We start from the raw sequence: 14,356 nt of genomic DNA, 5'->3' as shown, positions 1-14,356 counted from the left end.
AGCACAATCACCCCTGACTCAGGGAACACAGGTGGAGCACAGTCACTGTGCACCAAACTTTGTAATGTACACACTCATGTAGACAGGCTAACTCCACTTTGAGAAGCATAGCACAGAGCAAACACTAGCCTGGTGAAGTCCCTTGATTCAGGGGAGTGCAAAGACAAGATTGGGTTCAATGACAAAGACTCAACAGTGGCTAATGTGGGTCAATGCATAATACATATGATATTACAGTTTCTGCGTTACAGCATACACAGTTCAGTTAGTTTTTAGTTATGAAGCACCTGTGAACATGGGTTGTGTTTTTCTACTTTTTATTTTGGGCAGTTGGCCAAGAAATAAAACATTTATTTTAATCACTGTATTGCTGATCTCATGGAATGACTCAGTATCTGATGACTTCTCAGAGAAACATTCTGAAGACTTTCTAAGCAATAGAAACTTGGGGTCTTCTTTGTAACTTTCTCAATCACACTGTCTCTTAGGAGAAATATAGCTTGTAGCTAAGGAAATAGCCAAGGTAACTTTTTTCCATCATCGGTATATCTCCTTGTGAGTCCTGGTTTATAAAAATAATACCATCTTTCTGACTCTTTTAATTTAACTTCTTGTCAATTTAACAGAATATCGTATTTCTATTAAATGTCTAATTACTAAATAAATTTTGGACATAGCAGTGAGGCAAGGGGAGTCTCATTACATAGCATCTGCTGTGCAGATTTTAGAAGAACTGTCTTCAGTTTCACTGGCTGTATAGGGATTAACAACAGTAAGTGAAAATCAAAGTGTTAGGATTATTGACATAGTGGGAACAGACACACATGGCTATTGGGATGTGGCCTGAATTGAGACAGTTTTTCAATTTTCCTTGTTTGAGCTAATAAAATTTTTTAAAATATACATTAAAAGGGTGGAGTTATTTTTTAAGTGGGCACAGTACTGAATTCCAGCATTTATCCTTAAAGTTCTGAAGGCAGTGACTTGTCCTCAGTCTTCATCCTCCCATCTCCATCCTCACTGGGAGACGTCCTCTTTCCAATCCTCTCTGATATGCTCCAGGTCATAGACATCATCTTCAACTATTAGGACCAAATGGGACTTCATGCCACTCCTAGCTTGGCAGTATGGGTCAATGTAAAGAGACAGGAAGCACTCCCATTCTTCAAATGTTTGCTTACCCTCCAGGATTATCCTGAAGTCTCCAGGAAGTAAAGATTAATCTTTAATTAAAGATAATGGCATGTGATGAAACCTCCAGGAATTCATCCAACCAAAATTGGCAACACTACTTTCAAAGCACTCCCAGGCCCTGCTGGCCCAGTAAATAAGAAATTAGGCCCAGGAATGAAACACGGATCACAGGACCAACATCTTATCCCATAAGCTTTGTTTTACTATGAAGGCTTTGATCATCAGTAGAATAAATCTAGACTCTAATTATTCAAGATAAAAAACATGTTTTGTATCTTGACATAAAGAAACAGGATCCTCAGAGGACATTCTGAATTTCACTCTGTATCTTTCTGTAGTTAGTATCCTGTGCATAGATAGAGCAGATACAGCAAACATGTATAAGAGTTTACAGAAATAATTAGTAATTAATGATACAATAATCCATTGTCTCAATAAGAACTACTGCTCTTTGCAGAAGACTGCACAATATAAAATAATTATTTGCAGATAGATGGGTTTCCTTAAATATATCTTTATAACTAGAGATTTTATAAACTGAAGATGGTGGTTTTGCAATGCATCAAGTTCAAACTTCTTTCTGTCATCCTTGACATCTTTCACAACTCTGTTCCTCCCTCCCCTTCAACTCATTTCTTATGTTGCCCTCCCAATCCTGTCTCCAACAATGGTGCTAGCCTTGACTGTCTTTTGTCAGTCTCTTCCACAGCTGTTCTTGATTTCTTCCACCTCTAGATTTACACATGGAATACCCTTCTGAACTAGTATCAGAGGAGTAGCCGTGTTAGTCTGGATCTGTAAAAAGTGACAGAGTCCTGTGGCACCTTATAGACTAACAGAAGTATTGGAGCATAAGCTTTCATGGGTGAATACCCACTTTGTCAGACGCATTCTGAACTAGTCTATAAGGCCATTATTTCATCCTCCTCCATATCCCTCCTTTAGACTTACTTCTATCATGAAGATTACAATAACTGCTAACCAGGGCCGGCTCTAGCCGTTTCGCTGCCCCAAGCATGGCGGCACGCTGCGGGGGGCGCTCTGCCGCTCGCCGGTGCCGTGGCTCCGGTGGACCTCCTGCAGGCGTCCCTGCGGATGCACCACCGGAGCCGTGAGACCTGCGGACCCTCCGCAGGCATGGCTGTGGGAGATCCACTGGAGCTGCCTGCCGCCCTCCCGGCAACTGGCAGAACGCCCCTCGCGGCATGCTGCCCCAAGCACGCGCTTGGCACGCTGTGGCCTGGAGCCGGCCCTGCTGCTAACTAAAAATGTCTAAGTTGTCTAGCAGTAGTAAAAAACTTAGCACTGAGTTAAAAAAAACCTGAGGCCAGATTCTCAGCTACAGCCAATATCCATTTGGCACTCCAGGACAAGGACATCTGTCAGGCAGCAGGTTCTGGACATTTTATTCTCTGTCCAGTTCCATCTCAGCCTTAACCCTGGACAGAGTAATTTGCCTAAGGAGCTGCTTTACACTATACTGTCTGACAGAAATCCCCAAGGGACCATCCTCCACTAGGGATAGCTGGAGTACAGTGCACTTCAGTCATAGTCCTCACTGCCTTCTACATTGGAGGCTGCAGGGAGGTGGTATGGAAATCACCCATGCCGGCACTACATGCTGAGGAATTCCCAAACTCCGTGGGAATCTTCAGCTGGCAAGATGGAGGCAGTTTCTGCTACCTTTGTATAGAATGAGTAGTGTAATGTGGTTAGAGCAGGTCTAAGAATCTGGTCCTATATTTTCTCTCTCCTCCACAACACTTTGTATGTGGCTTGTCATGTCAGATTGTGAGGTGCCTGGGACACTTGGAAAGTGCCTAGTACATAGTGGGCGCCACCACAGTCCAAATCTTACTAAGTATAATATCATAATAACAGATGCAAGGGCCCTGCATTTGGCCAGCCCTCAGTAGAGTTGGGATATTCACAAAGAGTACTGACCATCAAAAATATTTAGAAAATATATGATTCATTGTGCCACCTGGCAGTAAAGAAATGATTCCTAACGAGGGAGTTTGTTGCATATAATGAAGCTCATCATGTCCGTGCTTATTTGGTGGATAAAAACCTGGGACTAAACACCTCCAAAGAAAGGTGTTATCCAGAACAGCACATGGCTTGGGCTACCTTATAGTTTAGATTTAATACAGGCAAGATATTAGTATAATGGTAAGGACAAGTATTGCTTTTCCAAGCTGCTAACAGAACTGGCCAAACCTGTAGTAAAAAAGACCTAAAACTTTAAGGGAGTTACATAGGTATTATTTCTAAATATTATTACTAGCTTTCTGAGTTCAGCGATGTTTCATTATTAATATGCATCTTCCTTGGGAAATTAATGTGAGGACAATGACAATCAGTTACCTCTGTTGCTCTTTTAGGAGTAAATTCCCCCGTTAAATCAAGTCAAAGTAGGCTCCCTAGCAAAATAATTAGTGCAATTCGGCTCTGAGAAGAGAGGTGTTCAGACAGGAGGCCCATCCCTTGTGTGGTCTGGAATGGTGCTCAGTGTGCTTTCACTGGCAGATGATGATGGGTAAGGAGCAAGGGCAGCAGACTGATTTCCTCCACCACATAGGGCACTCAGATATCATGCTGTCAAGTCTGATATCAATGCTTAGAAAGATTAGAAAGGGGACACAAGGAGCAGAGAGTGTACTCCATTCATATAGTGGCTCCATATAGAACATACAAATGGATTTCGATCTTCCTTCTGACTGGACATCCTTCTCAATACTTCTCATCAGTACTGGGTCTCCAAGGCAGGCCCCGGTCCAGTGGGTTTGCGGTTTGAGAAGAATGTTCCGCTTGTCTCTAAGACTTACTTTTGGGGGGAGGAGGAGAAGAGGGGAAGAAACCTAGAGAATTCATTTGTAAGAAAGAATATACTGCTGCAATGCAATTTTTGTCTGTGACTAATTTGAGTTACCAATTTCACTATTTTTCCTAGACATTTTTTATTCACCATGCATACACATTTTATTTCCCTTGTATATCAGAAAAGAGATTGGGCTGCAAACTTTGAATCCAGATCCCAGCTCTTGGGGATGTTCAAATGAAGGGTTCTGAGTTGGGCCCAGGGAAAGGGAAGAACTCCCTCTCTTTTGTAAATATGCAAATAATTCAGCTATTATGACTCTTCGAGTATTTTGCATGATCAGAGTGGAAGACGACCTAGATTAGTCGTGTAATGCAGTGCTTAGATTCTACTGTGATGGCTGCTATAAAAAGTATACCCCATAAAAGATAAATAGATGTTATTCAGAAGGCAATTTCCTTTATGCTTAGAGAACAAGGTCTCATATTTGACCTATATGTTCAGGATCTAATACAGTAACTTGCTGGGCACCCTCAACTCCCATTCACTTCAATAGGACTTGAAGTGCTTTCTGCCTTTCAGATGATTGACATCATAAGATGAGGCCCTCAATATCACCAGAAGTTAGTGATTGCCATACAGACAATATAAAGACACAAACGTACAATTTTTGTCTTAGATTGTTAAGATTTTTATTAACTTATAAGGTTAAACTCTTTCTCGAGACAAACTCATTCATTTTTAAACCGTAAGTTATAAACACTAAATCAGACTTTGCTTGGAAGAGAAGCACATTAACTAGTTAGTTACATACCTAAAGGATGAATCGTTAGGTGAATATACTATGTTATTGAAAATTCAGCTAAGGGATAGGGTAAATGACTTGAGATAAGCCTTATGTTATTAGATTGATCCCATTTTTTCATCTTGGCAAGCCCTCTGTTACCCAACGTACTAGATACTATATAAAAAAAACATACCTGAAAAAACTGCAGGAAACACTTTGTGCAAGTGCCAACATATAGCTGTACATTTTTTCAGGATGCCACACTTTGTATATAGTTTCTAAGATCATTTTAATATCTGTCATTCTGTTTTAGTCAATCTAAAGAATATATATCTGTATATATATGGCAGAAATAGGATATTTTCAGAATGAATTTTTAAAAATGGTATCCTTTTGAGTTGGCACAGTTTTTCCCTTTCAGTAAATCACTAACTTATCATTGATAACACAATTAGTTAATTTAGAAGGAATATGTACTTAAGAATGGGCAGAATATGTGTTTAAAAGGAAGGTAACAGAAGCAACATGGTCTAGCTAGCAAGACCTCAATTAATATTTGTTCAGTACTTTGAAACTTTACAGTACTAAGTCCTAACTAAAGGATTGATTCATCCTCACTGGCAAAGGTCTCACAAACGGCACCCTTCTGCACCAGCAAGGGACACTGTTCCCCAGGAAGAGTGGCACTACTTGTACCTCCTCCCTCCTCCACTGCAGAATGTCAAGGGCATATAATGAGTGCCCTGGCTCCACCTCCTCACTACCAACAGGACCCACTTTTCAGTCTACTAATCAGGCTTCAATACGTGCAGAACCATTTTGTGTTTTATGAAATGTGGCATGAAAATTACATCTGGATATAGCACAGGCATAAACATAAGCAGGCTTTGTGGCATGATTGCTGCTTTAAAGAAGTTCCATATATTTATCCTAGATAAAGGAGTATCGTAAAGACATAGTGCTATATTTTTCCATATCCTTTTTATGTTTTAATTTATTTATTGCTGCAGCTTCCCAGGAGGATTCAGATCAAAACATTCAAATTCACCAACGGGCACCGTTCTGTTTTTATTTTTGGATATGGCTCTCTCATACAAGCGGTCAATTGATGCTTTTATTTTTAATCACTAGTGCTGGATTTTGAAGTGGGGGGGTTCTTAAAGGTACAGCATAAGGGGAAAACATTAGCAGATGAATATAGTTAACATCAGAACTTCCCCACTTTTCCGGATGTAGTTTAACTTAATCTAATCTGACATAAAGTTACATGCTGACAAACTGATGTATTTCGCTATCCAAAGCAGACATGTTACTTTGACCAGAAAAAACTCATACATTTCTTGTGAACCCAGGAATATTAATGTTGACAGCTTTTAAAAGTCCAGCTTTCTACTCCTTTGAGAGAAATATTATTCTTCAATAGCTCAACAGGATTTATTTTAATGTCTGCCTTTGCATCTGCACAAAGTGAGAGAAGGGAGGAGTCTAACCTGGGAACAGAGTCTTTAAACTTTACAGAGAAATAAAAGCCCTGTTTCAGGTGGATCTTCTCTATTTTGTGCACAGGTGAAAGTAACTTTCTCCTTGTAACAAAGCCAACTCCCTACCCCAAGCAATAGCACGTACTTGTTGAACTGATTTCCCTAGCAATGATTAGGGCACAAAGAGGTGATGTGATTTTCACATAAATTAACAAAGCTGAGAATTGTTCCCCCTTCCTCTTGTAAGTGACTATTAAAATATATTTTGGATAGGAAAGAGAAAAAGAAAAGCAAAATATAGAACAAATACAAGAATAACTAGAAAATATATTAAGAATATGTTTCTTATTTCAATGTACTTGGGATTTACGTGTGTGAGCCAGCCACTTGTATTAATGGGTCATAAGAACTTAAGAACAGCCATACTGGGTCAGACCAAGAGGTTCATCCAGACCAGTATCCTGTCCACTGACAGTGGCCAATGCCAGGTGCCCCAGAGGGAGTGAACCTAATAGGTAATGATCAAGCGACCTCTCTCCTGCCATCCAACTCCACCCTCTGACAAACAGAGGCTAGGGACACCATTCCTTACCCATCCTGGCTAATAGCCATTAATGGACTTAACCTCCATTAATTTATCTAGTTCTCTTTAAAACCCTGTTATAGTCCTAGCCTTCACAACCTCCTCAGGCAAGGAGTTCCACAGGCTGACTGTGCGCTGTGTGAAGAATATTTGTTTTAAACCTGCTGCCCATTAATTTCATTTGGTGGCCCCTAGTTCTTACATTATGGGAATAAGTAAATAACTTTTTCTTATTCACTTTCTCCATACCACTCATGATTTTATATATCTCTATCATATCCCCCCTTAGTCTCAAACATGTGCCTCAAACTACAAATATTGTGAATAAAAGAGCAATATACCAAATTTCTTGTAGGATGGAAAATGCTAAAATATTTTTCTGTACTACCTCAAATACATCTGTATCTCATTTTCTTCTATTCCTCTCTCCACTGCCTCAGCACCACCCATACAGCTCTTTTTAATACCATATTTGTGGCTTTCTCCCACTCTCAGATTTGTACATACTTTAATCGCCAACAAATACTACTACTGCTCTTTCTTCAGCTCTCTCCTAAAATTATTACTGCCACCAAGCCCATCAATATCAATTCATCACATCAAGATATGTGATTACAAAAAGATACATATACTACTTAGAGATTAGACTATCTACTGGTCACTTGTCTTGTGGTACATTATGCATTTGAACATTATTGTCTCTGTAATTTAGAATATAAGATCCTTAAGTCACATCACATATTTATAAGAACAGTTAAGTTTCTAAAGCCCAAGAGTCAACTTTTCTGCCCATACTGTCAAGTTACTTTGCATATTTACTCGGATGTTTTACTTATGCATATTTTTATTCTAAAACTTTCATCAAGAGGTGGCTAATTAAACTTGGTACTTTAAATTTGTAAAGAGTTTAGGATAATGAGAAATGTAAATAGACAATAAACAAAACATGCCCCAAATCATGTAATATTTTATATGATTTTTTCAGCTTTTTGAGGTCTTGTATCTTTAGGAATCTCACTGGAGTCCTCTTTAAGTGAAATTCTATTATGAAAAAGTACAACTGCACTATTTACAAAGAAATGTAAAGCAAAAATTAAGACCTAAACTACATTATCTGCAAACTTTTAGCTGTTTTCATGTGTGGATTTGAAATAAGTGAAAAGAAGAGTAGTCTTTATAGATATTCAAATTAAAGAGAGTGCTTTAATGCTTTAAGTAAAAATACTATGCAGCACACTACAAAGCAGATTAGAGAAGCTTTCTACCATGATAAGAATTTATTGGTGTATAATATAGGGCCATATCCTAGTACACAGGTAGTTAATGGGATGTTTGCAATTTTTTCCCAACATATTAAAAAAGAAGCAAAAGGAAGTTCTATAGCCTGTGTTATACAGAAGGTCAGACTTGATCCCAGTGGTCCCTTCTAATCTCAGTATTTATAAACCAATGAAAAAGAAGTGTTTTAGGCTGCTTAAGAATCTGCTTTAAAAATAAATTTTCTTTTTTTTCTCCCTCTAGGTTATGAGAATTCATACGATTGCCTAAGCTGGCCTCTAGATGGTAGATAGTACAAAAGAACCTACATCTAGGAATCGCTTTTCTGATATAGATGTGAAGATTTATATTCCCTGCACCATATGGCTACCTAGATCATCTTCCTAAAGTCAGCAATCCCAACATTACAAAATGTAGTTGTGGAATAAATAAAATGTCAAAAAATATAAGTGCCAGAAACTGAACCTAATGTGACAATGTACTTAATGTACCAACTGTTGTATGAAAACAGTTACATATACAGTTGTGAGATTCTATTTTTCACTTGCTTTAATGAATTGGTTTAAGACAAAAAATGATTAATTCTGGCTCATCAAGTGTTCTTTCATTTTCAATTTAAAATAGCTGAAAGTAACGTGAAACTTACCATAGACAACATGAAAATTAAAGAGTTAGATTTAATCGAATTCAATTAAATATAATGGTCCTAAGCATTATTTATCACTAAGACAATATGAGGTCACAACCCAGTGGAACACATACTAACCAATAAAATACTTCCATGACTTCATATCCTTTCGATTTAAAAAAAAAAAAAAAAGCTTTCCTCTCCTATTTTTACATCCAATAGATATTTATTACAGAGGTGCTGTGTGGAAACTTCAGACACCAGCATGTTACATTTTGATCCAAACGTCCAGGCTGCCTGTATGAGCATGGAGCTGCTATGTGGTGTATGAGCACAGGATATACCTCTATATTATTGAAGGTAAGGAAGGGTTCGTACAATTTGCCTAATATTATGCAAAGTAGGCATGATCCTTAACCTTCTGGCAAAGTAGCCCTCAGTTCAAAGTAAGTGCAATGACAATAATGTATGCACACTCTCTACCAATCAAGAGGTGGTAATGTTATATTTTATATCTTCTTGTCTCCACTGCCACAAACGTGTGTGTATGTTCTGAGTGATGTACTGCCATTCCCTTAGTCCGTGGGTCATTACATCTTCTGGGTTTCTCTTATCTTTTTAGCCAGAGAACCGTTCTCTTTCCCACTGAGGATTACTCTTGCCTAAAAAGGCACTTTGTGGTCATCTCTCACACAGAGAAGCCTCTAAGACCAATCAAGTTTACTTCATGCGTTGACTCTCAAAGACTGAACATGGATTTTCCTGACATTACACTATTTTCCTAAAATTGTGTTAAATTATTTGTAATGTGGAAGAGCAATTGCAACAACATCTGTCATCAGAAAAGTGCACCACTTGTCTATAATTAAATATTGTAGATAGGTCTCTTACCTTGCATAGTAGTCCTTTGGAGGAACAACTTCCTGAAAGAATTGTAACTGGTACAGATAAAGTCCAATCAAGTGCCCCGCACTGTATATAGCCATTAATACACACAGACAGCTGAATATCAGCGGATCAAATGCTAGGCAACAGGACCACCATGTACACAGCCCCAAAAATACAAAGAAATACACAGCTGACGTCAAAGATGGCAGCATCATGCCTGCAAAAATAAATATTGAGGATTCTTTGAGAATATTAGCATTAAAAACATTTATTAATCCTAAAACATTATGTAATTTATCAAAACAATTTCAAAATAACATTTCTGTTTTGATAGTTTTTACTTATTATAGGTAACATCTCAGACTGCTATTAACTGAAAAATGTCATAAAACATATATATTTCATTTTACTTACTCTATGAAAAAACAACACTTGGTATGTAGCTAGGTTTAGAAGGATTAGATTTAAATTAGTAAACGTTGATTTCATACCGATTGAAAAAATATTTCCATCAGTACTAACAGAAATTTACAGACAGGCAGAGTAAGAAAAATGTTGCTTGATAACTTATTAGAGGTTGATGTATTTTGACATGATGTTGACAATTTGTGTTTAATGGTTATAAAGCTTTAACTTTTTGAATCTCAACATCTTCTGTAATGAAAGAATTATGAAATCAAATTCTGCCATGCCTATATATAGTCAAATTCAATATTTCCTCTGAGTATTTCATGTTCCTAGTTTGTACAGCTCTTTCCCACTGTAAAAGACGAGAGAAAAACAAGAATGTGTGTTCATAAACCCCATAATCAGCAGGGAGACGCAGAGGTAGGTGCTGTACCTGAAAGTACTTTTAACTTTTTTAAAAAAAATATTAATTTTCAAGTTGATTACATTTCTGTAAAATAATGTGTAGGATAATAAAATATTATGAGTAATGAATATGGTATGAAAGTTTCCCTTTTAATCATTGAATTTATAATCACTAGAAATTTGTGTCCCTGTCAGTGAGATACTGTGTACACTGGAAATGAAAGAGCATCTATAATATATCCAGTACATGTGGTCTACGTAAGTGCCAAATATGGATGAAAAGTAATCCAATTTACGCCTCGTAAATATTTGTAATACTTAGTGTATACCAAGGGCTCTCTTGCATCCCATGTAGATTTTCTTTTACTATTTTCGCTCTCATGAAATGTCTACTGTACCCTGGAGGGGGATTTGAGGAGGTGGGGATGGGGAGATGCTCACATCTAAGACACAGGAAACTGGAGGAAATGACCCGAGGGCGAAACTTTCACCCTACATAATGGGCCAAAGACATCGCCAAAGCAATCCACTGAAGTCAATAGAATCATACTAAGGATGAATCTGGCCCATTTTGCTTCAAAAATCTTGACAATTGTGTATTTGAATGGAAGGTGAATCGATCCCAAGAGATCTGGGGCTCATTCATCTGAGTCTGGGTAGTCATCCTGCAGTAGAGTGGCCTGCTGTGCCTCAGAAGGACCCCTCCTTATAAATTAAAAATACTTTTTATATATTTAACACCATTATAAAAGCTGATGGCAAAGCAGGGTTTGGGATGGAGGCTGACAGCTCGCGACCCTCCATGTAAGTATCCTGTGATCCCCTGAGGGATCCCAACCAGTAGCGTAGCTAGGGGGGGAATCGGGGAGCGGCTGCAAGCACAAGTGGTGCCTTTTTAATTTTACTCATCCAGGAGCAAAAAAAATGAAACTAAAAAGGGCGCCCCCTGCTATGGCGCTCTTACAGACAGGGCGGCACTCCAGGTCTTCGGTGGCACGACCTTTACTCACTCTGGGTGTCTTCAGTGGCACTGAAGCTTCATCGCCGAAATGATGTGAAGGCAAGTGAAGGTCCCACCGCCGAGGTGCCGCCAAAGACCCGGAACGCTGCCCCATCAGTAAAAGCCCTGCAGCAGGTGGCATCTTTTTTTTTCGCTCCCCCTCTTCCCTCCACCTGGCTACGTCACTGATCCCAACCCTCAGTTTGAGAACCCCTGCCTTGGTGGATACAGCTTTAAACTGTGTTTGGAACCCTACCATCAGACAGAAGCCACCTGATGGAAATGAATCAATGCATTCTCCTGCAAGTGTGCTCTCCAGGCCAGCTCCACCCACTCTTGAGTGATGATGTCTCCCTTTCAGCTCCCAAGCTGAGTCGGGTTGTGAACTCTTTACACTGATGAAAATCTCCACTTCCTATTGTGTTTCAGCTGACAGGGGTCTTTCATCCTGGGTTATGTTAGCAGAAGCTAGCTAGTAATGTTTTGTTTGTTTAATATTGTATGACGTGTGTGTGTGTGATATATGCAACTTGTGTGAGTGTGAGTGAGTGTTGTTAGAAGGCGCCAGCATTTAGTCTATTAATGCACACTTTACTTCTTACCTATAGCATGTAGCCTCTCTCAATTTGGCCATAATAACAGCTTTAAAATGAATATATATAGAATGAGTGGGCTAGATAGTACTAGCACCAAAAAAAAATAAATAAAATTAATCAACTCACTGTATTTCTATGCTTGCCAAAAAGCTAATTTAAAAAAAAATCAGCAGCAATTAATTTTCTTTCCAAATTTCCATTGTTATTCCCCAGTGTGCCAAACTGCTGGAAATTCATTTGTATAATGCTTAATCTTAGGGACTCTTGGAGAACTTATCAAAAGCACCAACCTGTTGAACCAAGTAAAATTGTAACAACAACTTTTCCAGCGGTGGTTATAATATTTCCAATAAACTCTTTCAATTTGGAAGCCACTGAGGCAATTCTGCGTAATAGTTTTAATTTTGTGGTTTCTTCAAATTCCTCTTCGCTATTTTCTCTACCATCCAAATCTTCACATATTAATGCATCATCTGGCTCTAACTTTTCTCTTCCAGCCTGAGAAAGAGAGAGAAAACAATGTGATATGAAACCCGGAACCTGTGTCAAGTCATTTTTATAGTGACTGACTCTATAATCACAAAATAATCTGAATAAAGAGTTGTGAAAGCTATATTAGAAGTCTATTTGGATATCTAAGGCTACCACCTTAGACTTGTCTTAAGAAGAAAGAGGTGAAAAATATTTGAGAGGAAGATTTTCCCTGGCAAATGTAATCCAGCTGGTTCCTCTGGCAGGCAGCAAGTAATTCCAGTTCTACATGTTTCTATTCAAAATTATGACCACTCAACATTCTGGTTTGTTGATTAGATTTTGTTAAGTCCCTTTGAGGCACAGATCATTAGTATTATTTCCAGGCCCTGAACAAAAGTGGCTCCCTATCAGATGATGTTCCTCAGGGGGTATGTCCAGACTACCTGCCGTATCGGCGGGTAGCGATCAATTTATCAGGGATTGATATATTGATCCCTGAATACGCTCTCCATCGACTCCGGAACTCCACCGGAGTGAGCGGCGGTAGTGGAGTCGACGGGGGAGCCACGGACGTCGATCCTGCGCTGTGACGACAGGAGGTAAGTCGGAATAAGATACTTCGACTTCAGCTACGGTATTCCCGTAGCTGAAGTTACGTATCTACATTGACACCTCCCACCCCCAGTGTAGACCAGGCCAGGGTAACCTCCTTCTTGGGATCATTACCATTCCCTATTGCAGGTTCTTCCCCCTCCCTCTTCTTATGAACCCAGAGTTTATCCATTGGATGGAAGGGTGTGTTAGTAGCCTTTTCCTTGATCTTTCCATGCATTAGTTAGCAAGAGGCACTGACACAATGAACAGCCATGACAACTATCAATAGCATGCCTGGAATTACAAATCAAAAAAAAAATCTAGGCCTTCTTCCAAACCTAGATTTGCTTCATTATATCAAATAATGCTACTATCAAGGCTAGTTTTCATAGCAGAGAAAGATAATTCTATATATGTAATTCTAGTATGGATGTGGCTATAAATGTGACTCTCTAAAAGAGATTAATACCAGTGTGCTATTAGTATAAATGCAAAAAGAGATCACAGATAAAAACATTACAGTAAACAAGCTTTCTTGTTTCTTCAATATATCCACTGATTGCACTATGTTACTCAAACCTGACTGAATCAAATTCACCAAAAGAGCATCCCAGTTGGTCCCCACGTCCCCATTCTACTTTGTTTCTGTAATGTTATACTATCAGTTTATCCAGCTACAAATGGGTTCAAAGAGGAGGCCTAGCATGTGGGTATTCAAGTAACAGTTCCCATGGACAGAGAAGAGAAAAAGAGATGAAGAGAATCCCAGCAACAGAGAAAGAGAGAAGAAAGCAAAGTGTGCATGTGTTTGGGACAGGGGAGTAGAATGAAAGAGCTATGAGGAGAGTGATAGTTCAGGATGGATGGATGAAAAGACTGGGAAGAAAAGAGATGTACCATGAAAGTTCAAAGTAAGAGAGATGAAAGCCTGGAAGGATGAGAGAGAGGGAGAGAATGTGAGAAAGAAAGAAGGTGAAGAAACAAATAATACGAGGAAGAGAAAGACAAATTTGAAAAAAGTTAAGTGGCAATTAAACCATGAAAATGGGAGGGAAGGGGGAATTAAATAATGAAAAAAGAGAAAGAAGAAGAAAACCAAAAAAGACACACACAATAGGTAAGTAATTTGTTAGGATTTGGTGGTGACCCTGGTGCAGGGTAATAGATTAAACTTTCTGAAGAACAGAAAGATATGCAACATTGAGTGAAGGGACCTTAA

At 38.8% G+C, this 14,356-nt stretch overlaps 1 protein-coding gene across 1 annotated transcript in view; it reads right to left on the bottom strand.

Moving 5' to 3' along the window:
* PIEZO2 (piezo type mechanosensitive ion channel component 2) overlaps positions 1 to 14,356 on the bottom strand; it is a 496,400-nt gene that overhangs the window by 186,089 nt on the left and 295,955 nt on the right. Inside the window, exons 6-7 of the mRNA XM_030549442.1 lie at positions 12,360 to 12,567; positions 9,664 to 9,877 (exon numbers count right to left, since the gene is read on the bottom strand). Of these exons, the coding sequence (XP_030405302.1) occupies positions 9,664 to 9,877; positions 12,360 to 12,567 (422 nt within the window). The remainder of the gene's footprint in view (positions 1 to 9,663; positions 9,878 to 12,359; positions 12,568 to 14,356) is intronic.

Source organism: Gopherus evgoodei, chromosome 2 (genome assembly GCF_007399415.2).
Source record: "Gopherus evgoodei ecotype Sinaloan lineage chromosome 2, rGopEvg1_v1.p, whole genome shotgun sequence".
Classification (NCBI taxonomy): Eukaryota; Metazoa; Chordata; order Testudines; family Testudinidae; genus Gopherus; species Gopherus evgoodei.
Note: the sequence above shows the minus strand (reverse complement) of the source record. Positions and strands in the feature narration are given on the sequence as shown.